The sequence below is a fragment of the Rhinolophus ferrumequinum genome, chromosome 10 (genome assembly GCF_004115265.2).
Source record: "Rhinolophus ferrumequinum isolate MPI-CBG mRhiFer1 chromosome 10, mRhiFer1_v1.p, whole genome shotgun sequence".
NCBI lineage: Eukaryota > Metazoa > Chordata > Mammalia > Chiroptera > Rhinolophidae > Rhinolophus > Rhinolophus ferrumequinum.
Window position 1 is genome coordinate 50,088,734 of NC_046293.1, and position 23,231 is coordinate 50,111,964.

General features: G+C 55.6%; 1 protein-coding gene across 1 annotated transcript in view; it reads right to left on the minus strand.

The window, feature by feature from the left end:
* Positions 1-108: 108 nt before the first annotated feature.
* Positions 109-23,231, minus strand: part of KMT2D (lysine methyltransferase 2D) — a 39,339-nt gene continuing 16,216 nt past the window's right edge. Inside the window, exons 26-56 of the mRNA XM_033116190.1 lie at positions 22,967-23,077; positions 22,628-22,765; positions 22,438-22,522; positions 21,972-22,213; positions 21,799-21,872; positions 21,539-21,589; positions 19,598-21,415; positions 19,314-19,496; positions 19,092-19,228; positions 16,975-18,881; positions 15,163-15,286; positions 14,938-15,022; positions 14,785-14,851; positions 14,442-14,674; positions 13,323-14,341; positions 11,432-13,220; positions 11,169-11,309; positions 10,882-11,049; positions 10,566-10,725; positions 9,856-9,931; positions 9,508-9,683; positions 9,287-9,417; positions 8,481-8,613; positions 8,275-8,402; positions 6,937-8,077; positions 5,910-6,046; positions 5,672-5,802; positions 3,689-3,974; positions 3,388-3,461; positions 3,155-3,263; positions 109-2,999 (exon numbers count right to left, since the gene is read on the minus strand). Coding sequence (XP_032972081.1) covers positions 2,907-2,999; positions 3,155-3,263; positions 3,388-3,461; positions 3,689-3,974; positions 5,672-5,802; positions 5,910-6,046; positions 6,937-8,077; positions 8,275-8,402; positions 8,481-8,613; positions 9,287-9,417; positions 9,508-9,683; positions 9,856-9,931; positions 10,566-10,725; positions 10,882-11,049; positions 11,169-11,309; positions 11,432-13,220; positions 13,323-14,341; positions 14,442-14,674; positions 14,785-14,851; positions 14,938-15,022; positions 15,163-15,286; positions 16,975-18,881; positions 19,092-19,228; positions 19,314-19,496; positions 19,598-21,415; positions 21,539-21,589; positions 21,799-21,872; positions 21,972-22,213; positions 22,438-22,522; positions 22,628-22,765; positions 22,967-23,077 — 11,147 coding nt within the window. The 3' untranslated portion in view covers positions 109-2,906. The remainder of the gene's footprint in view (positions 3,000-3,154; positions 3,264-3,387; positions 3,462-3,688; positions 3,975-5,671; positions 5,803-5,909; positions 6,047-6,936; positions 8,078-8,274; positions 8,403-8,480; positions 8,614-9,286; positions 9,418-9,507; positions 9,684-9,855; positions 9,932-10,565; positions 10,726-10,881; positions 11,050-11,168; positions 11,310-11,431; positions 13,221-13,322; positions 14,342-14,441; positions 14,675-14,784; positions 14,852-14,937; positions 15,023-15,162; positions 15,287-16,974; positions 18,882-19,091; positions 19,229-19,313; positions 19,497-19,597; positions 21,416-21,538; positions 21,590-21,798; positions 21,873-21,971; positions 22,214-22,437; positions 22,523-22,627; positions 22,766-22,966; positions 23,078-23,231) is intronic.

The following is a 23,231-nucleotide window of genomic DNA, read 5'->3' on the forward strand; positions in this document are numbered from 1 at the left end:
GCGGGGAGCTCACCCTTCCGGCGCGGCCTGCCGGTAACCGCCCTCCCCGGGGCCTCTCCGACCTCACAGGTCCGGCCGACGGCGAGCGTGACGGGACGGAGTCGCTTGTATTTAAAATGTTCTTTTTTTTTATTTGTCGTTTAAAAACAAACTTGGAAGAAGCAAAATCCAAAACTTGCCCTTTGCCTCTTGCAACATAAATTATGTACAGTTCAGAATGATCGCTGATACAAAACATGCCAAGGACAGGAGCGCTGGGGGGTGGAGGGAGAGGGCGCTTTAAAAAAGGGGAATCATTTCATCCGCTGTTACGAAGGACCAACCTTGCTGTACAGGATACACACAACACAAAATAAAGTCTTCACGGGATTCACACTTGTCAGCGATTTATTTTTTAAAAAGGGGGAGGGTCCTGGAGGTGAGGGGAGAAGACTGTAAAGGGGAAAAACTGAAAATTGAATATGTGCAAGTGTAAACCAACCCAAAATACAAACACGGGGGGTGGGGAGGAGGGAGGAGGGAATTCTGATGCAATTATACAGGCGGGGTACTTAAAAAAACCAACAACCAAAATTCCAACCTTGTAGCTTGGGTCTGAGTTAGTTTATATAAAAATTAAAAACTGTATAAGGTTTCTTCACTAAATTCTACAGGACTATCGGATACCTAGCATATGCTTACAGAGTCTGCCCCCTCCCCTTTTCCCAGTCCCAGGGCCCGAGCTCCAACGAGAGCCTGACTCACAGGAGCCAATCTCCCCCTCCCTGTAGCCTAGACCTTTTGCTCTTGGAAAAGGAACATCCAATGGCTTTGGGGGCAGCAGCCCAGTCTCCCCACTGTCTGATTTAATTACAGTGGTTTCTGTGAGGGTGGGGGGGGTGTGTTATTCTCTTAAACGTTTGCAGCTTGAAACAGTTGAGGAAGCAGCTTAAAACAAAACAAAAAATCTCCCTACCCCCATCAATCCGCAACCCCCCAAATTCAAAAACAAAACAAAAACAAACCTAAAATCACAACAGCGACCTTGCTCCCCCTCCAGCAGGCCTGCCCATCCACCGCCACCAAGCCCATCCTACACTCCAGACATTTGATTCTTGAAAATATTAATTACAAAATGCCCTTTGCCCACAGCCCCTAGGAGAGAACTGCATATAAGCTTCATCTTCATCCCCACGGCTCCCTACCAGAGAGGGGTCTGGGGCCTCACCCACCCAGATCTACCCCTACCCCCAGGAAGAGGTTCAACTGCAGCACAAGCTTGGGCAGAAAGGGGAAGGAAAGGGAGGCAGGGAACCCATCACCCTCTGGCTCCCCCTGGGGCCAGCTCACTTTTGTGCGTTATAACATAGTCCAACTTTACAACAGGGGTGGGAATCGCCCAGCCTCTATACCCCCACCTTACAGCAGTCACAGCCAGGGGGTGGTGAGGAGGGGGTGAGGAGAAGGGCGGTAGGTTGGGTAATGGAGGGGGCCCCCCCACAAGGGGAGCTCCGTGTGTCTGCCCCACGCCCCCCTACCATTTATAAACTGGTTTTGTAAAAAGAAAATAGATATATTTATATAGAATATATAAAGCACAAAAATTAGTAGTTTTACATTTGCTCTCCCCGGGGGTGGGGGAGAGGGGAGGGTTCTCACCTCCAGCCGGCTCCCCCATGCCCCACAAGACTATGTACAATCCCATGTATAAATAGATAAATACCCCCCACCCTCCCCTCGCTGACACTAAGCTCCCCACCCCCACATCACCACCCCTTCCCACCAGACCAGCAGCAGTTTGGTGACTGAGGGAAAGTGGGAGCTCCGGGCCACACCCTGCCTCATTGGGTATGGGCATGCCACTCAGGGATAGCCCAAACCCTACCACCCACCCACCCCATCCAGGGGCTGGAGGGCAAATGGGCTCATGATGGGGTTTGGAAAACAGGAAGGAGATAGCCTGGTCCTAGGTTTAGCACACCCCTCCTGCCCCCATGTCCAGATGGAGAAGGAAGTCCTAGAGCAACTAGGGGCCAGTCATCCCCAACCTTCATCATCATTAGCCTCAACCGCCATCCCATGCCCAGAATTAAAAACAAAGATGGATTTTTTGTTGTTGTTTTCTTCCTCCTCCTACCCCCCTTCCACCCACTCAGAAGAGGGCAGTGAGGTGGGGGAGAGAGTTGGGGCAGTAGGGGGGCTTGGAGAGGGTCTCACATTTCAAAACAGCAAAAAATCCAACACTTAAATGAGGTAGGTGTGGGTGCGGGGTCTCCTTGCCCGGCTTGCCTGGCTTGCCCTCCTGGGCAGCTGGGCGCCTCTTTCCCATTCATGTTGCATTTGTCAGAGTGGAAAACAAGGAAACACAACCCATAGAGAGACAAACACAGAGGAGAAGAGGGAGACAGAGACAGATTGAGAGGGAAGGGGATGGGGTGAGGGTGGGGGCAGGACCTGGCAGGCAGGGCCAGGTGTGGGACCCGGCCTTTGGGATTGTCAAGCTTAGTCAAGTCTCTTTGCAGCCTTGAGTTGGGCCGGAGAGGTCGGTGGGAGCAGCAGGGCTGTGAGGCCCGGCCACATATCCTCCTCCCCCCTCCCTGCTGCCTCCCAGATGCTTCTGGGTAGTTCCCGGCCCATATCCCCCTCAAACCTGAGATGCCCAATGGCTGCTTCTGTCTGGCCCCTCCTGGAGCTGGGGGCAGAGATGCCAGCCTGGGGGCCGGTGGCGGGGAAGAGGGTTGTCCCTGGTGCCCAGGGTGGGCTTGGCCTAGGGCCCTCTGCCCCAGCCTCCTACTCCAGGGGCTCCGGTCAGCCGGCAGCCCCAGCCCTGGGTCCTGGCTCTGGCCGCTACCTCTCTTCCCCCTCATCCCTTTCAGGGAAGAGGTTGGGGGTGGGGGGACTCCCCTGCCTGGTAGCCTCAAAGCTTTTTAGTTCATCCATTTCCGACAATTCCAGGCTCCACAGTGGCAGGGGATCTTGTGCTGATCGTCCTCAAAGTCAAACTGATAGTCATAGGTCAGCTGTTAAGAGAAGAGGGCAGAATCAGTGCCAGCACCGCAGAGGCAGTGGGGAGGGCAGAGGAGAGCTGATCTGAGGGCAGTGCCTTGGAGCTCGGCTCTGGGGAACGGCAGAGAAGAGAGCTGCTTTGTCCCTCAGTCAGCGTGCTTCCTCTCACCTCCTCTCCTTTGGGAATTCGCCGGCTGGAGATGATGATGATTTTATCCTCCTTGTCAAATGTCACAACTTCCGCCACACAGTTAGGGGCACAGGAATGGTTAATGTACCTAGGCAGTGGGATAGTCAGGGATGCCAGGTGATTGAGTTGGGATGATTTTGGTTCCCTGTTGGCCCACCCCCAGCGTATCACCCTCAGGAACCCCTAAATCCCTCCTTCCTCATTCCTCTCACCTGGCAGGGCCTCCAGTCAATGTAGCATCAATCACATGTTCATTGTTTATCCGGAACATGTAGATGCCTCGATTCTAGAAAGGCAGAAGTTGCAGAAAGGGCAAGAATATCAGAACGGCCCTGGTGTGGTGGTGGGATCCGGGAGCAGACTCAGGCAGTGGCTTCACATCGTTTTCCTTTCTCCCACCTCTCACCTCCTCCTCCCACAAGCTTTCCACTTGCTCCCCTGGCCCCCATCCTGTCCCGGCTCCTTGGCTGAGTGTGGACCATGCCCCAGGATGACCCCTCTGTCAGCCCGTACCTGCTCCTCATATATTTTCTCTCGCCGGTTGGCCACCTCGTTGCGAATGATGGTGCCAATGTACTCGATGACCATTGTGTGCTTTTCTAGGTCCTTGGCTGCATAGAGCCCCAGGCCCTGGATGCGGGAGCGAGCCAGATACACGTTGTTCTTCCACTCAGTGCGCAGCCGCCGGTACTGAGATGACTTGGAGTGCACAAATTGCTTGCTGTACGGGGTGTTAGTCTCGCCTGTGAAGGTGCTCTGATATGCCTTGGACATGCTGGTGCTGTTCAGGGTGTGGGGCCTGGGAGGTGACACAGTCCATGACAAGGAGCTCTCCCTCCCACCAAGCACACCATCCGCCTCCTCCCTGGGATGTGCAGCATGCCAGTTAGGGGCATGTGCTACCTCGGGAGTGGAGTGGAGGCATCTGGGTCTTGGCTTTGGTGAGGCAACAACTAGCTACAGGGACCCTTCTGACAGCCTGGGTGGCACACAGCCCAGGATGGGGGGCGGGGCGTGGAGGGAGGGGAGGCACCAATTCCCCTACACTGAGCCTGCTCTCCCCTCTCCCTGCCTTCTACCACCCTCCTGCCAAACCGTACAGGCCAGGCTCCTCCGGGAGGGATTCCCCAAGCAGCCCAGGCCTGGACTTTAAGCTCACGGTTTGCTCAAACGTCTGAGTCCTACCTCCTGAACATAACCAGAAGCCCTGAAAATGGGGGCCGTGTCTACCACATTGGGCTGGATTTAAATGAAAACTGGCTCTGAATTCACAGCCGAAAGGTGGTATCCTTTCCTTTCTCCACACTGTCCCCTTCCCTGAAGTAATACTGGGCTCTGTGCAGATGGCTCAGTGCAGGGGAATGACTGCTGCCTGGCAGGATGCCTTTTCACCACCCTAGGGCACCAGACAAATTCTTGCCCATCCCAGAGCAGTGGTTTTCAAACTTTTTGAGTCTTTTATTTAGCAGAAATCTTTTTTTCTCTCTTTTTTTTGCTTTAACAAAATGTTATTGGAACTCCAATACATAAACTAGATGGAAACGGAACTCTTCTGGTTGAATCCAATTTGGGGGAAGGGAAGTTACACACAGGGAGGGCCAAGTTCTGCCCGCTTGGTTTGTGTGTTCCAGGGCTTTTTGGAACACACACAGTTTGAAAACCACTGTTATAGAGCATTGAGGACTAGGGCTGACTGGGGTAGAGTGTGACGCTCTCCAAAAGCCCGTGGAACAACTGAAGGCCTTCACAAAAGCCCTGCTACCATGAGTTCTGCCTCCCTCTACCCAGGGACCAGGATCAGGCTACAATGGTACACAGAAGGAACAGTGAACCACAAGTCAACAAGTAAGGTTCTGGTCCCAGCTATGTGACCTTTACCTAGTCACTTAACCTTTTTGGGTCTCAGCTTTCTCAGCTGTAAAATTGGGGTCATACCACCTGCCCTACCTACCTCATAAGGTTGTTGTGAGGATCAAATGAGATAATGGATGTGAAAACGCTTTGAAAAAAAAAGTATAAAGTGCTATACAAATTTAAGGTTTTATTATTTTTCTATTATATTTCTAATTATTTCCTTTTGAAACCAACTCAGCCTAGGGAAGGGACGGTGACCCTAGCACTCACAGGGCATCTGAGGTTTAGGAGAATCACAAGCCCTCTGGAAGCAAAACAGGAGAAGAAGGAGGTTGACTGAGTCCCTTACATAGTTCACAAAATTTCACCACTGTGTCTACCCATCACCTCCCAAGCAGCCATTCCCAGGATGCCCAAGATAAGTCTGTTTTAGACCCCAGGTAAACCCAGGATACCTGAGCAGGTTGAGGGGAGAAGGGATACCCTAGTGATACCTGTGCACCCTCTAATCAGTAGGCCTAGAGTGAACCCCCAGTCTCTCCAAGAAAAATCTCATCTATAACCCCGAACCCTCAGAATTGGACAGAGGGTCCCTACCAACCTCCACACCCACAGGCCTTGGTCCCAGCCCCACAAGCTCACCGTTTGTAGTGTGTGAGGATTTTAGGCTCCGATCGGGCACAACCAGTGGGGTTGATCATAAGTGGTAGTTCCATTAGGGGGTGGCGTCCATAGCGGAATAAATAGTTTTGACAGCTCTCCACTCCAGGCAGCTGTGGGCACAGGCCGTGCTCACCTTAGACTGAGTGCTTTTGGGGGCAGGACCCAAGTTCTCAGGGCCCACCTGGCCCCCAGCCCCCAGCCCCCGGCCCCTCCTTACTGATTCAGCTATGCGCAGCACGGCATGCACCGTCAGCCCAAAAAGCTCCTCGCCTTTCAGGTACTCAGGGAAGAGCCGTAGCATGTCAGCCTCTTTTCTCATGGCAGCCACTGGCTCAATGATGCGATTCCACACAGCTAAGAGGCAAGGAAAGAGAGCAACCCTTAGAGGCAACTTCTGCTCAGACTGCAGCCCTAACCTGAATCTGGAACTATTGGTTGTTTCCTGTAGGCTGCATACCTCCCTGTCACGAGGGTATGTGACAATTCAGGACCCCTTTCTGGCCTTGCAGTTCCACTTCCCTCAATACGCCAGGAGCCTTCCCACCCCGGAGGGATATCAGAGTGCCTTGTGACACGGAAATATGAAGCCAAGGCCCAGGAGACTGAGCAGAGGCCACAGGTCTTGCTGAGAGCCAGAGCAACAGGCACATTTTGGTGTTGGGAAGACTTGGGTTCAGGTTCTAGTACTGGCCATGGGACCTTAACCCAAAAAGTTAAATCTCTCTCAGACTCAGTTTCTTTATATATAAACTGGGCATAATAATAGTACTTACCTCGGAGGATTGGGTGAACAAAATAACCTATATAAATCACTTAGCTTATTTTGTGGCATATAGTACATGCTCACTAAAAGGTAACTGTTATTACTGTTATTTTCACCATTAACACTAAAACTAAGATCAAAAGAATTTTGTCCAGGGAAAAGCAACCAAAGGAACTTGTGGTTAGGATCAGGTTGGGTGAGCCAGATAACAGGGTCTCAGAACTGCATTCCTTTGTTCCACGGAGGATAGGAAATAGAGCCAGAATGAAGTTAGACAAGCAACGTATCTTCAATTACAAGGGAATTTACGGTAAGAGAGGCTAAAATACTTTCTCTGGGGATCTTCAAGAGACCTCCGCCTCTCCGAGGTGGAGGAAGATCACTAGCAAGGATCCTGCAGATCCCTTCTCAACACCATAAAGGTGATTCCAGGAGAAACTTGCCCAACCCCACATGACCACTTCCAGGGCCCAGTGCTCACCCTGGGGAGAGGCGTCGGTGAAGACCAGGTCCTCCAGGCCCTGCTCCATGACTTTGATGACAAATTCCGGCCGCCCGTTGTTCTCGGCGATGGAGCAGCGGTAGCAGCAGCGGCGGTTGTTGGTGCGGAGGCTCCAGTAGATGCGTGTGGCCTCGTAGCCCACGGGATACAGCGCAGTGGCACTGTGGAAGTCGGCCATCTGGTGAGGCAGCAGCTGTCCGATGGCGTGGAACACAAGGCCCCCCACCCGGAACATGTGCAGCCTCTCTCCCCGCTGGATGATGCTGGCGATTTGCTTCACCTCATCCCGTTCAATGTAGACCCGCCGGAAGACAGCGAAGGAGCTCAGCTCCTGCTCACAGGGCCCCTTGATCTTATGCATTGGACACAGCATGGTCTTGTCCTTGAAGAACATGCACTTGGCGCGGATGGCGCAGGCAAAATGGTAGACGTTGGGACAACGCATGCGATTGCAGCTGCTGGTGGCACCAGTGCGCTGGCACAGGGAGCACTTGGTTAGCAGTCCTCGGTGCAGGGCCACCTCCACATTCATCAGTGCCCCGCCCTGGGTCTCATAGACCTCCGTAGACCACAGGGCACAGTTGAGGTGCACCCACAGGTCCAGGTCCAGGTTCAGCAAACGGGCGGGCCCGTCAGTGGCCCCATCGCCCTCTTCGTGACAGAAGCAGCAGCGCCGCAGGTCTCGAGGCACCTTGTCAGGTCGCAGGGCTGTGCCAAGCTGTTCCATAAACTCTGCCACTTCCCGCTCATCCTCCTGCTGGCCACTGCCCTTCTGGATGGTGAGCAGCAGCCGCAGCCGCTTCCAGCGTACCCCCTTCCACTTCTTGAGCCGAGGGGGCCGGGAATCTTCACCTTCTTCAGGTGGCCGGGCTCGGGGCTTGGGCCGGGCAGATTCAGGGGATGAGGCCAGGGGCAGAGGCGACGGGACTGGTGGCTCAGCTGAGGGTTCAGCTGGGAGTTCAACCAGGGGTTCAGCAGGGGGGCTGGCAGGAGAGGGCGCCAAGGGGGATGGAGGTGGGGAAGGTTCTTCAGGAGGTGGGGCCGAGAGCTGTCGCACGTCCAGATTGGAGACGTTGTAGGTGTAGCTGTGTTGGGTGGGTAGCTCTGGGGCAGGGCTCTCCTATGGGCCGGGGAGGGGGGACGGGGGAAGGGAAGAGGGGCATGAGCCTTGTACGGTTGGTTAGTGCCAGCTCCTCACTTAACTAGCCCTAGCCCTAACCTCTTCCCTCCTCCCACCCAGATTCCACTCCCCCAAAAGCCGTCTCTGCCTTCTCTGCCCTAGCCAGATACCCATCTCTTTTTCTCCCCGAGACCCACCTGTTTCAGGAGGCTTAGGATGTCTAGCTGGCTCTTGAGGGTATAGCCAGGCAGCACGGCATCAAATTGCTTCAGCCAGTCAGGGCCACCTTCTGGGCTTTTGCCTCCCAAACCCTTTTCTTTCCCGCCTGCAGGAAGGAGGGGGTCAGAGCCTCTCACCAGAATCATTTCCCTCAGGTCCCAAGGAGCTTTCCTGCCACACTCACCAGGACCCTCAGTTTCCCCTTTCTTAGGCTCAATGCCTGCATGGGCAGGGCTCTCTGAGAACAGCACCTCGTAGGAGTTGGGGATCTTCATGCTTAGCAGCTCTGCCACTGCTACCATCACACCATTTAGGTTCTGCCAGGGCAGGGAAGGGGAGGAGAGAGCCATGTCAGCAGTGTACAGTGAGCACTACCACTTGGCTTGGTGGGAACATGGACACCTAGAACACAACTCCCCGAGAGGCCAGTCGGTCCTGCGCCTGTGCCATCCAGCTGTTCTCAGACACCTGTTTAAAATGCCCTTTCCCAAACGGCTGTGGGCATTAACAGGAGCGTCACAAAAAGGGGCCTGTGTCAACTAAGTTTAGGAAATAATACGAATTACATCCACAACTTGGGAGAGATCCATGATATACATTAGCAAATTAAAGGGTCTCAGGAGTCTTGTAGTGAAGAACCCTGTTTTGTTGTTTTAACTGGGATTTCCCATTTTCTTTGACCAAAAAATCCTGCTAACAATTTCAAAATAACAGTTCTACCAAATATGACGGGGACATGCTGTCTTATAGCTTATGTTGCATTATACACACTTATTTGTTGAGTTGTGTCTTTACCACAGGACTATGAACCCCCGAAGCAGGGACCATTCATGATTCATTTACCCTAACCCCACAGCCTCTAGCCTCTAGCTTTCACACATAGTAGGTCCTCAGTACATAGTTTTGAACAACTGAATTTATCCAGACAAGCTCTAGGGACTGCCCTCTGACCAGCATCGCCTAGGCCTCTGAGGCACCCCCAGGACACACCTTGGCTGCAGCAGCAGAGACTGTCAGCATGACTGACACCTCACTTCCTTTACCCTTTTCCCAAGTTGTGGCAGGCAGCTTTCCAGGGGCCTCCAGGTCCAGGGCCCCATAAGGTTTGGTATCTGGGAAGACTGAATGAGAAAGAGGGAGCTGTGTAAACCCCAGCTCTGACGACCCAGCTCAGCCTGGCGTGGCCCATGGCCAGAGCAGCCCCTACCTACCTGGGATGCTGGCCCGAGGAATGATAGGGATGACAGGGGAGAGAGCCCGGTCTTCCTGCTCCCACTGGCCTGAGCCCAGCTGAGGGAAACGAGGGGCCTCCTCCCCCAGGATGCTCTCAGGGGATGACGCCGGCACAATGCTGTCAGGAGAATCGCTGTCCTCATCACTCTCCATCCTGTGGGCCAAAAGTAGACATTTGTTGCTATAGCCCTGCAGACACCCACTCCCAAATCTATAGATTAGTAGGTATCACAGCCTTGCTTGAAATCTGCCATTTGCCAAAAGGAAAAGGAGGCGACCTGTCCCCCATCCCCATTCCTCATCCCAATTTCCGGCCCCACTCCTACCTGACATCCTCAGTCTGATTGTGAGGGGGTGTAGGCAAGGCGGCCAGCAGGTCTAGACTCTTCACCTCTGAAGCATCTGAGGGGTCGGTTGGGAGAAGAAAAGTCAGGCCGAGGGTGGCCAGACCTGACGGTGCCTTCTCCCCCACACTTTAGGCCTGACTAGTACAAGATCTAGCTTAGCCTTCATGATCACTGTCTACCCACCCACCCACCTATCAGTTTCGGGCAGACGCACTGTATTTGCATCTTTCCGATGTGCCAGGCCCTGGGCTTTATGTACATTCTTTGTTTATCATCTTTTAACAACTGCACTAAGCAAGTGTTATAATACCTATTTTACAGTGAAAAAAACTCAGGCTCACACAAGTCAATCAAGTTACTGGGCTAAAGTACGACACAGTTAAATGAACACAGGAGCAGGATTCAAATCCAGATCTGACCGTGGTTTCGTACCCGCTAAGGCTGGCTGTTCTTTATGAACAAGTTTCATTAACATACTCCCTGTCATCCACCTCCCCTGTTGCCTTTGCTCTTGCCTCCAATAAATCAGTCCTGAAGCAGCCTTCCTATCTCAGGTACCAGCTGTGTATGCACACGGGGCAATCTGCAACCACTCCTATCTCAAACTGTATTACAGGGCACACTGACTGGCATGGAACCCAGCCACCAAATCCTACTAGGGAAGGAGAGGCCCACTCTGCTCGACTTACCCCTCAGCGTCCCCTCGGTATCTCGGGCAGAAGTGCCATCCTTGGGGTGATCCCCCAGCTCCTCAGATGGAGTGACGCCATTCACCATCTTCTGCTGCACCGATGGGGGTGGGGTGGGGGGCAGCGACGAGGGTGGTGTCGGCGGGTTACTCGGGTTATTCTGGGGGTGGGGCGGGGTGTCGTATGCAAGATGGCATAGGGAGACTGACAATCCCCTGGCCCCACACTACATCCGCAACTTCCTCATGTCTCCCACTACCACCTCTACCTCCCGAAGAACCTCATCATCCCCAAAAGGTATTGCCATTTTTCTGACCTTGGTAAGCAGCTGGGAATAGTAGTCAGGGCCAGTGGCCAGCGCCCCACTTCCAAAGGCCCCCCTCAGTTGGCACTGCCCATTGATTGGGCAGCCACTGCCAAAGGGAGCGAAGAGGCTAAAATTGGCGGTGATGGTAGGTTCCGTTAAGGGCAGCAGGGACAGCTCCTAAGAGGGGCAAGATGACAAGGTTGGACAACTGCAGCTCCTATGTCTGCCGCTGCACAGCTGGGGCCAGGGTACCCCTATCCTGGGATGGGACCAGGGGAGTGGCTCCCGGGGGTCACCTGTTTTAGCTGTTTCAGCAAGGCCTCGCTGGCCCTGACCCCGTCCTCCTTCCGCGGCTTCTTTCGGGAGCTCACCAACCTGTCGCATGCCTTCTGTACCCGCTTGGGCTTCGGCGTCAAAGCCTTCCTGGCTGCTGTATCCTAAGCCGAATAAACCCACAGTGAAGGCTGCTGTTCTCCTCAGAGCCCTCACCTCTTATGTTTGACCCACACCTGCTCAGCCTGCCCAGGGCTCGAGGCCCTCCTCTAGCTGGAGTACTCACCTCCTTGTTGCTGGGGGTACCCTGTAGTTTCTGCTCCAACCCAGCCAACTTGCTGTCAATGTGCCCGTTGATCTCCGCTCGCAGCCCCTCAGGCCCCCGCCCAGTGCTGAGTTGCACATTCTTTGCCCGTAGAAGCTTCTGTAAGAGCAGATGCCCGGCTTCTGAGCGGGGGCCTGCCTGCAGGAGGTGGTTGCTGGTACCTGGTGCCCCTATTGGCTCCCCGTTGGCCTCCCTCTTCACCACCTGGGCTCCCAGGGCACATGGCTCTTCCCGAGGCTCTTGCTTGATGCTGAGATGGGGTGGCTCGGGCACCACCTGCCCATTCACCTGCTCCAGATGCCCAGGTACCAGGCTGCTCTGCTCTGGCTTCTGGGCTTCCACTAGATTGTGTGGGGGTTCCCAAGTTCCCAGCCCCTTGCTAAAGAAGGAATCCGCAAGCTGGGCAGCAGCAGGTGAGAGCCTCCCAGAAGGCAGATCCAAGGGTGGCCCTTGGGGTTTTGGGGTCCCTTGCTGGGTGGGGGTGAGCTGGGCCTCAGAGGGGAGCTGGGAGCTGGGGGAAGGTAATTGTGAGGAAGGTTTCTTTGGCTCTTGGGGGCTGGATGGTGGCGGTGTGGGATGCACAGGGCCAAGGACTGGTCCTGGGGGTAAGGCTCCTTGGGGTACAGGGAGCCGGGGTGGGCCCTGAGGTCGAAGCCCTACCCCTAGCTCCTGGAGGGGGCCTGTCTGGGATCCAGGGAAGCTCCCCAGTTGGGGCTGGCGGCCTAGGAGGCCTTGGAGGGGAGAGGGCTGGCTCCCAGACTCCTGGTAGGGTGGAGTCTGGCGTACTGCCTGACTCTGCTGGAGCTGCCGCTGCATGAGAAGGGCCTGGAGCTGCTGCTGCTGCTGAGGGCTCAAGTGCCGCAGCTGAGGGTTTTTGGCCAGGACTCCCTGGAGCTGTGCTCGAAGCTGACCCACAGTAGGCATGACTCCAGCCCCGGGCAGGCCCTGTCCAGATTGGGGGACAGACCCCGGTTTGGCAGGCTGTGGCCCTGCGTTATTTTGCATGGGCCGTTCTAGTCCAAGGGGCTGTTGGGAGCCCAGAAGGTTCTGAGTTATAGGTCCAGGCTGCTCCCCTAAGGAAATAGAGGATTGGGCCAGCAGGTGGGGCACAGAAGAGGCCTCAGATGACCCACTGCCCGGTGGCCCATGACCTCCCACACCTGCCGTGTGCAGCAAGTTAACTTGCTGCTGCTGTTGTCCTGGGAGCCTCAGCGGTGGCTGCAGCGGCACAGAGTTGGGCTGAGGCTGGGCCTGGGGTTGGACAAGCAGGAGTTGCGAGTCCCCGGAGAGAGAGGGCTTTACCTCCCCTGGTTCAGTGGCCACTGCCTCAGGTCCAGTCCCTATTGCTACTGGCCCCCCCTGATGCGTGGAAGACCCCTCGGTGGACTCTGGAGGAAGAGCCGTCGTCTCTACAATGCTTTGTTCCTTGCCCGTTAGGAGGAGGGTTGGGCCCAGAGTTCCAGGGCTAGAAAAGTGTTGCAAAGGCTTGGCTGGCATGCCAGGACCAAGTGTCACCTGCTGCTGCTGTTGCTGAGGAGACAGTAAAGTTCGATTCTGGTTTAAGAGGCCCATCTGCTGCTGCTGTTGAAATGGTTGTTGCTGCTGCTGCTGTTGTTGCTGTTGCTGAAGCTGCTGTTGTTGCTGTTGCTGAAGCTGCTGCTGTTGTTGCTGAAGCTGTTGTTGCTGTTGCTGAAGCTGCTGTTGTTGCTGTTGCTGCTGCTGCTGCTGCTGTAGCTGTTGTTGCTGTTGTAGCTGCTGCTGTTGCTGAAGCTGTTGCTGCTGTTGTAACTGCTGTTGCTGCTGTTGCAGCTGCTGCTGCTGTTGCAGTTGCTGCTGCTGCTGTTGTAGCTGCTGCTGCTGCTGTTGTAGCTGCTGCTGCTGCTGCTGTTGTAGCTGCTGTTGCTGCTGCTGCTGCTGCTGCTGTTGTAGCTGCTGTTGCTGTAAGGAGGCCATTGGCTGAGCGCTCAGTTTGGGCTGCCCACTATGTGGCATCATACCCTGCTGAAGGTGAGAAAGCCCTGCCATGGATCCCTGCTGCTGCTGCTGCTGGGCTGTGACCAGCCGGTGTCCCATAAGGCCCTGACTCTGCTGTGCCAGCTGAGGTGAACTTGGTACCCGGGACTGGGTCAGAAGCACCTGTCTGTGAGGGCCCTGGGGACCCAAAGCTCCAGGGTGCTGTTGCTGCTGCTGCAACACTGCCACCTGGGCAGGGCCCAGCATGCCCTGGGGTCCTTGGGGTGGTTGTGGGGATAGCTGTTGGACCAAGAGGCCCTGATGGCTGCTGGGAGGCAGAAGTCCCTGGGGCTTGGGACCCAGAGCCTGGCTGGCCTGTACCCCCGGGCCCGGCTGCTGCTGCTGCTGGATTGCCACCTGTCCTAGGAGGTGCTGCTGCTGCTGCTGTTGCAGTTTCTGGGCAAGTTGCATGCGTTGCTGCTGTAGCTGCAGCTGCCTTTCCTGTAAAAGCCTCGAATCAGGTCCCAGGCCTCGAAGAGCAAGATTGCCAGGGAAAAAGCCTCCTGAGGGGCCAGCCAGGGCCCCACCCCCACCAGAATGTTGTGGTTGTTGCTGTTGGGCCAAAGTCGTGTTGAGGAAGGGGCCACCAGGCTGTCCAGGTAGTGCCATGCCTCCCGGAGGCAGGCGAAGACCTGCAGCTTGCCCACCAGGAGGCCCCTGTGGTGGCTGCAGCCCATGGCCAGGGAGCAACTGACCAGGGAGCTTGGTGAGTAGTCGGGGACTCTGGGAAGGGCTAAGGGCCAGCACGGCTGAGTGGTGCTGCTGCTGCTGCTGCTGCTGTTGTTGTTGTTGCTGCTGCTGCTGCTTATTCCGATATTCTGCCATGAGATTCGTGTGTTCCTTCTGTTGCTTCCGGACCTAACAGGGCAAAGTCAGGGACCTCAGCCTCAAGCTAGCCCACCCATGCCATCCCTCTTCCCGGGCTCCTGTTTGCTAGGCTGAAGCCTGCTTTTCCCACCTGATCCAGCTGTTTCTGGATCTTGCTCTGCTGCTCTGTAACCAGCTTGAGCTTCTCAGCATCAGCCTCTGGGAACTCCCGGCCAGCCTTTTTGGCAGTACGCTGCTTGGCGCACAGAGCCTTCCGGGACTTTCGGTGCACACCAATCTGCTCTTCTAGCACCTTCAGCTGCATCTGCAGGAGCTGCTGGGTATGAAACAGCCATTCCTCATACTGCCGCTGGTCAGCCTCATCTGGGAAAGGAAGCTGGGTGTCAGGACCTGCAAAATGGTGATCCCAATCCCTCTACCTCCACATGCCCCAAGTCACTTTCTTGTACACTCCTTCCCATCTCCATACTCACTGATTACTCCCTGGGCAAAAGTGGGTGGATTGGGACGAGGCTGGGAGGGGTCACCAGCACTCCGCTCCTGTGAGGAGAGAGACTGATAAAAGGTCATTGTTCCATACTAGGCCCTGAGGGTGGCCCCATGGCATGCAACACCTCACCGCTTACCTGGCCACTCCCAGCTGCCACATGGTTCTGCAGATCACTGCCGGGCCCCCCTGAGAGCCTCTGGGCTAGCAAGGACACTTGCTGCCTAGAGTCCGCCAAAGCAAAGAGGATGTGTTGGTGATGGGAAAGTTGAAAAGCAAAGAGGTGAAACAAGAAGGGGGATCAGGGAGGGGAGAGGACTGAGAAAGGAAAGGACCAACCAATACCCCATCCCACAAGTCTTACCTGTTCATACCAGGTGCCACTCCAATGCTGCCCTGAGCCATCACTTTCTTGATGCCTTTCAAAGCCACCATCTTGGCCTTTGCAATGGGATCGATTATATCTTCTGCAGCAAATTTGTCCAGGTCTGGAGAGGGAAGAGCCAAGTTAGCTGGGTATTTGGATTAATGCTCCATTCTCTGTCTGCTGTTCCTTCCAACACCTTGACCTCTACCAAGCCAACCAAAACAATGGCATGGCATGATGTAAAGACCAGTGGACTGGGAGCCAGGTAGCCTGGGTGACTCCGCTCTATTATTCACAGGACATGTAGCCCTATTTTTACTTGTACAGTGCTAGGAAAAGGTACTCAGTAAATATCTGTGGAGCCAATATATCAATGTTATTTCACCTCTCTGAGCCTCAGTTTACTCCTCTTTTTGATAGAGATCATGACTCCCTACTCTACCTACCTCATGGAGCTACTGAGAGGATCACACATGACAAAAGTACAGTTGACCCTTGAACAACACGGTTTGAATTGCTTGGGTCTACTTATACGCAATTTTTTCCCAATAAATACTCTAAATGTATTTTCTCTTCCTGATGACTTTAATAATTTTTTCTCTAGCTTCCTTTATTGTAAGAATACAGTATATAAAACAAAAAATATGTTAATCAACTGTTTATGTTATCAGTAAGGTTTCCAGTCAACAATAGGCTATTAGTGATTAAGTTTTTTGAGGAATCAAAAGTTCTATGCAGATTTTTGACTGTGGGGTGTCAGCACCCCTAACCCTACGTTGGTTAAGGGTTAACTATATACATTATGACCTAGAAAGCATTCTTCAAAAATAGTGTTCTTAGAGCAAATCGTGCAGCCCAAGAAAACAAGATGTGGGCCCTGTGCCAAAGCTGTTTTGGGCCTGACATACATCACCCACAGCCCACTCTCCTGCCTGCCCAGAGTGCTAAATAGAAAGGAGAAATACGCAACCACCAAAAACTTCCATCTTCCTAAACTCCTGCATTGTGTATTTCTCCACTGTTCAGAAAACTTAACTCCCCACTTTCTAAAGGACTAACCAAACTCCCCCTCCTGGTATTTTGAGGCACTAACACAGTTAAGAGGATCAGAGGGCCAAGGTTCAAACTCTAGCTCTGTTAGTTGTGTGACCGTGGGCAAGTTACTTAAACTCTATGCCTCAGTTTCCTTTTCTGCAGTTGAAGGTAATAGTACCTGTTTAATTTTTTGTTGTGATGAATACACAAGGAATGTGTGTATTCCTTGTGTATTCAGCACACTGCGTGGCAAATAGTAATTAATAAATACTATTATAATTTGAGGTCCTTTTTTTTGCCCCCCCCCCCCCGCCCTTCTTACTGTTCCAAAATTATGGTTATGCCCGCTCAATTCCCTCTACACAAATTCTACTCCGGCATAACCACTTCACTCACCGTCTCCAAATATCGCCTCACTGGCTTTCCTGCCACCAGTCTTTTCACCTACCTGGAGTGCTTTCTCTTGCACCCCTTTTCTCCAAATCCTTATCTTTCAGTCTCAACATGGCTCCAAAGCCTTTGCTAATCAGGCTTCACGCATGTACCCCACTCATTCACTCAAACATGTGAATGCCTGCTATATGCCAGGCACTGTTCCTCCCTTCTTAAAAGCTACAACGCTTCTGTCTACATCACTAGTCTGGTATTTAGTCAAAGCTTTGTGTCCTGTCTTCCTTATCTGTGGATTATCTTAAGTCTGCAGCCTCAGTGCCCACTTGGTAGAGACAGTGATCACCCCTGAGTAACTAAGCCAGTGCCTCCAGCTGTTGTTACCTGTATCAGGGAAGAAGCTGTTAGCCAGCTGCTGCTGCATTGCCAGCTGCTGGGGTTTCATGCACATGGATGGTGGCATAGTACCCATGGGCTTCTGTGCCAGCACTGGTTGTGGGCTCTGCTGGGGCACCAAACTTGCCTGCCCCCCATGCTGACCACTTAGCATATGCCCTTGGTTGGACGGCATGGCCATGGATGGGGCCAGGCGCTGCTGGAGGGCATGTGCTGGTGGCTGGGTGGGAATCAGTGGCTGGGCCAAGCCTGGCTGTCGGGAACCTCCAAGTCCCAGGGCAAGCTGTTGCTGGGGCCCAGCCAAACTGGGAGAAGAACCCTCATGTGGCAAAGACATGGCTTGGGCAGGGCCTGATGTGGACAGTAGAGAGTGCTGTTGCTGCTGCTGCTGTTGCTGTGCAGGCTGCAGCTGTGCTGAAAGCTGCTGCTTCTTCTGTAGCTCCTTTTTCTCATGTTCCAACAGGTCCTCGATGAGCAGGGGTAACTCACTGGCTACCAGTGAGCTCTCCATCTTGTCCAGCTCATCCCCAGGTGCTGCATGTCCACCGGGCAAGGTCAGGGCCCCACTCTCTAGCTCAAACTTTTCCAGCAGCGAGGACCCTCCCGGGCCACTCAGTGGGCTGGGAGTCAGCAGGTGAGCAGGTGGTCCTCCTGTGGCCCCAAAGGGGCCCTTCTCAGCTGTGTGCCCACTGCCAGAAAAGGCTCCTGTGCCGATCCGGGTGTCCCGGCTGCCCATCACACTCTGTCCCGGCTTTAGCCCCAGGCCTATGGAAGTGGCGGCAGGTGCTGGCTCTACCTTGGGGGTGGTGATAGTGAACTGGCAAGGAGAAGGGTGGCGTCCACCCTCCTCCATCTTGGGCTTCACCTCAGGGAGCACCGGGGCCAGTCGGGGCTCAGAGGCATCAGCAGCAGGGGGAGGGCGCTCCTCAGGGCCCAGGGCTCCTGGCTCCACCCCCCGCAGCAGAGCCTCCCGCTCAGCCTTTTCATTGGCTGACTCCACCAGCCTCAGGTGCTCATTGAAGATGTCCTTCTTGTCCCCAGTGTCCAGCTCAGGGTCAGTATAGGCTAGCAGGTCAAACTCATCCCCGTTGAGCAGGTCATCCAGGTGGGGGTCATTGGTCTCCAGGTTCTCCAGGGTGCCCAGCTCATCGTCTCCTTTGGCCACATCCACACCCAGGCCCAAGTGGGCAAGTTCCTCGTCATCTTCCAGGGCCTTGTGGGCATCAAAGTCATCGTCCAGCTCAGGGTCCTCACAGGGTAACTTCCCAGCTTCGAGGGCCAGGGGCGGGGGGCGGCCAAGCTCAGTGCTTGAGGGGGGTCGGCTGACCAGCTCCAAGCCAGTGGGCAGGGTGGGACCCTTGGTATGGGGTGCTGGATGGAGGCTGTTGTTCAGTTCAGGTGCAGGCAGGGCTGAGGGTTTCTGAGGGGGAAGGCCTGATACTGGTAGGCCACGAAGCCCTTCAGGAGCCAGTCGGTGGGAATCCTCACTTACAGGGTAAAAACGGGGTCTCTGAGGGGGGCCTTGACCAGGAAATGGAACCCCTCCAGGTCCTAGTCCTTTCTGTATATTGTGTCGCAACTCAATGAACTGGGCAGGACCAGCTGGACTAGGCACTGGCTCCCCAGGGCCAGGCAGGCGAGTAGGAAGTCCTGCCAAGGGGGAACCTAGAGCTTGGCGGCCAAGTTCAGGCCCAGGAGTTGACGGAAAGCGAGTAGACATGGCAAGTCTCATGGAGGCTGCTGATGTTGCCTGCTGCTGCTGCTGCTGCTGCTGTTGCTGCTGCTGCTGCTGCCACAGGTGTTGTTGTTGCTGCTGCTGCTGCTGCTGCTGTAAGGGCAGGGACCCAGGATAGGGTGCTCGCTGATAGAAGGCTTGGGAGCCTCCCACCAGTTGCCTGGAAGAATATGCAGTAGTTAGTAAGATGACTTCAGGATGAAGAAGAACTAGAACACGGACGTAGGGTAGTGGGGAAGGGTGGAATTAAATCAGCAAGGGGGAAGGAATGGGGGAGAAGAGTAAGTGATCCTGAAGAAGGATCAGAGAGACAGGTAAATTAGAGGCAGCACACAACAGTGAACCCCCAGGGAACCCCCTGGAGCCTCACCGGCTATTCACGTCCATAGAGGAAGGGGTGGCTGGTGGAGGTGGCCGGGAGAGTCGGTCATCACTGGGGAAAGCTCCTGGCCCCAAGATGGGGCCACTGAGCTTGTTTGGGGGCAGCCCCACAAGGCTGTTCTTGTCCTGAGAGAGAGAGTAAGAGAGAGAGGGATGAATATGGAGCCACCTTTGGTGTCCTGGGCCCACCACCCTTTGCCACTCTATTTACCTGGGTCCCAGAGAAGGGGGTCTGGCCTCGACTCAGCTGCTCAAAAGCAGGGCTGCTGGGCTCAGCACCCCAGCTGCCCGGGGGCCCCACTGCTCCTGCAGCTGCCGCAGCTGTTTCCTTCTCTTGCCGCAGAGTGTTGCGCTGGATCTGCTGCCGAATCAGCAGCTCCCGCAGTCGTTGGCGCTGTGCAGAGAACAGAGGGGTAAGTCCATCCCACTCCAATCACAGGGCTGGCACAGGGACAGTGGAGATATGGGGGGCTCAGCTACATGATGTCGACTCACCTGTCGTTGTTTCTCCAGCTCTGTCTGGCTAAGGTTGGAGATGCCTGGGTCCTGGGTACCTGGAAGTTCAGGTGCCGCCAAAGAGCTGGCCATTCCAGCCCCTGGGTCTTCTCGCTTATCGACTGGAGAGGTGATGCCAGCCCGCTGTGAGGCTCCATGGGGCGGGTAGGGGAGGGATCCATCGGGTGCAGGTGGTGGGAGGACTGACGGGGGGCGTAGCGGGGACAGCCCATAGCCCTCTCCTGTGGACCCGCTGCTGGGTCCCAGGGGGCTGCCCGATGGGTGGAAGTTCCCTGTGGACACTGCGTAGTTTGTGCTTTGAGGCTTGCCCAAAGTAGGGCTGGGCCCAAAATGGCTGTTGATCCCATGGGGTGGAGGGAGACCAGGCTGAGGGACAGGAGGCTTTAGGGAAGAAGGTTCCCCTACCGCCTGAGGGAAAGTGAAACGCATGGGAGAGGGGGCGCCCACAAATGCACCTGTCCCAGGGGACCGGGCGAAATTGGGGGGCTGCCCACTTGGGACCTTGGCATGGAGCTCACCTGCTGGCCCTGAGGGCAGGGCTGCTGGGAAGCCTCCAGCCCCCAGTGGAGTGTGGGCTAGAGGCCCAGCCTTGAAGGCAACTTCAGTGGGCTGGGGTCGGGGAGGCTTATGCAATGGGGCAAATGGGTCACGGGACTGAGGACGAGACGGTGGGCGGGAGTAAGGGTCAGGGGACTGGAAGCGAGGAGTAACAGGAGATGGGCAGAAAGCCTCAGCAGACAGAGGACGGGGTGTCAATGGGGACTGGGAGCTGGACTGGGACTGGGGACTGGCAGGCACTCGGGAGAAAGAGTCGGAGGGCAGTGAGCGAGGGGGCAGGGCACAGCAGCTCTCAGGAGGTGGGGGCTGGGGCCGCGGGGTCAATGGGGGCTGGGCATAGGGGTCAGGGTAGGGCCCAGGACGAAAGATATCTGAGTGACTAGGGGGAGAAGCGGCCAAAGCCTGGGCAGGGGGTGGCTCCTGGGGCCTTAGGCCCAAGCCCGGGCTCTGGGGCTCTACCTGAGATGCCCGAGGGGTCAAGGGGGCTTTGAAGACATCAGGTGCCTTTAACTCCAAGCTGCCCAGGTGGGGGCCTGAGGAGGGTGAGTCAACAAAGCCCAGGTTTGGGGGCCCATAGCTAGGAGAGGATGCCCCAAGCTCTTCCTTCTTCACCTCCAGGGCCTTCCGAGACTCCCCAAAAGGCGGGGGTGACAGCAGGGGCTCAGAAGCCTTGCCATTCCCTACCCCTGGGCTCTCAGGCACAGCCAGGTTGTCCAATGAGGGGCAGCGGGGTTTGACGAAAGGGTCAGGTGTGGAGGGCTGGTGTCTAGGGGTGCCAGGTGGGGTAGTAGTGTGGAATTCCCCTGGCTGGCTAGTCCCAGGTCGAGACGAGGCACCCAGCGTCGGGGGCTGCGCGGGGGCCCCAGTCGGACTAGGATAGGGAGGATAGGTTGGTGGTGCCGTGGGGAAGCGGGGCTCCAGAGCGTAGGCGGGGGCCAGTCCAAAGGGGTCCTGCGAAGGCACTTGGGCGGGCACCTGGGGTGGGAGCTTGAGGAAGAGCTCACCGGGTGAGTCGGGGCCGGGCACTGTGCCCGCCGGCGGCTTCAGGAACCCATCCGCAGAGGTAGACAAGCCGGCGGGGGTAGTGGGGCTGCCAATGAAAATGGTGGGGGCGGCAGCAGGGGGCGGACTGCCCATTGCCCCTGGCTGGGGGGGAATGCGGAGATGTAGGGCCGGTCGGTCAGTCTTACGGGCCATGTCGCCCACCTTGGTCTGCTTGTTGATCTGGCTCTCAGCCTGCTACGGGAGGAGACCAGGCACACAGCAATCAGGCTGCTGTGGGCAGGCCCTATATCCCCCTACCCTCAGAGAGTCCACCCACTACAGACCTGAGCGATGCAGCCCAGCTTGGCCCCCACTCACCTTTTGCACCTTGTTGATGCGGTGAGCCGCCCGGTTATCTTTGGCCTTTTGCTGAGGAACAGAGGACACACAGTCTTAAGTCTAGGGCTCAGTCTCCTGCCCAGCCCCCATCTCTCACATCACTCACACTCCCTACCCAAAAGCTGATCCCTTCCGGCCCATTTGCTTTAGGAGTGGAAGGGAGAGAACTAAGGTGAATTTCCCCAAAACACTGCCCCGCTCTCAGTTCCCATGCTGACCCAGGCTTCCTTCTGTCTCACCAGGTAGGGAGCTTTGTCAGCGGCTGGAACTTTTCTCCAGAGCTTCATGATTTGTTTGCAACGGCTAGACCAGTCTGGAGAGCAGAGGGATTGTGTTAGGAGACGTGGCAGGTAACCCCTGCACCTGCCATATTACCAGGCTGTCGTCTCCCTTGCTGTCCTCCCATAGGTACCTGGGTAATCTTGCTTGAGATTGGGAAAGTTCATGTTGGCATAGAGCACAGGTGAGATGGTGGAGAGCTGGCCCAACTCCTCGTCCTTCTCCCAGCGCTGAAGACTCCGTTGGTTATAGGAGAGCCCATCGCCCTCACCCTCCGTGGTGGGAGTGGTAGGGGTGGAGGGCGTGGTGCCCCCCGAGCCTGTCCAGGGACTGTCTGGCTCACCGGGTTCCGGGCTAAAGAAGCCCCCGCGCTCCCTGGGGCGCAGGGGCAGAGAGTCACAGGGGGCAGGGATACCACACCCCACCACAGACAAACTGCCCAGTGGCCCCAGGCCAGAGGAGGTCCATTAACAAGGGGTTGGAGAGGAGCAGGGAAGTTTTGCTACAGCAGCACCCAGGAGTTCCCTCCCTCAACATGGACCCAGTTAGAGAGAAGGGACAATGGGGACAGCCCGCGAAGTTTAAGCATAAATACTAACCTAGAATCCAGGAATGGGGACTGGCAGAGGCCCGGGTACGAGTCCAAAGGGCTGCTGGAAGGGAGATTGCCCAAAGGGAGTCCACCTACAAGAGGCACAGGATCAGGAAAAGGGAGCGAGTGGCCCATCCCGGGGACCAGCTTGGCCATACTTGCCCACCCAGTCTTCCAACCACTCCCACCCATATCACCTTGAAGAAAGGGCCTCTGCAGGGGTGTACGGCTGCCGTCTAAGCCAGGGGTTCCACAACCCAGATGCTGTTCTCGTTCAGAACCCAGAACATCCTTGAAGAGCTGCTGCAGGTCCTTGGATTCCATCTTGGGCAATTCTGTGGGGGAGTGATGGAGGATGGTGCTGAGGCACACTGGGGAGTTGAGGGGACACCACAGGTCTACCAACAGTCATAGGTGGGGAAGGTGCCCAGGACTCCCCACCAGAGAAACTGTACAGATGAGAGTCCCACAGGCAGGACATTCGCCTTCTCCCACAGAGGATCCTTATACATGAAGAGTGTGGGTCACAGCCTCACCTTCTGTGGGAATCCTGTCTAAGTCAGAGCTAAGCATCCCTTCTCCCGGGGTGCCTGGCTTCTCGGGGTCACTGGGCACTGGGGATGCCTTTACGCCCCCATCCTCAGGTCCTGCAATGGCCAGGAGAAACCCATCAGCCAGGGCCAGGATGGAAGAAATACATTGGCCACCCCGAACCACAGAAGGCATGGAACAGTTTCCAGCCCCCAACACTGACTGTGCCAGGGGCAGAATAAATTGACAAGAGGCAAAACCAAGGTAGGA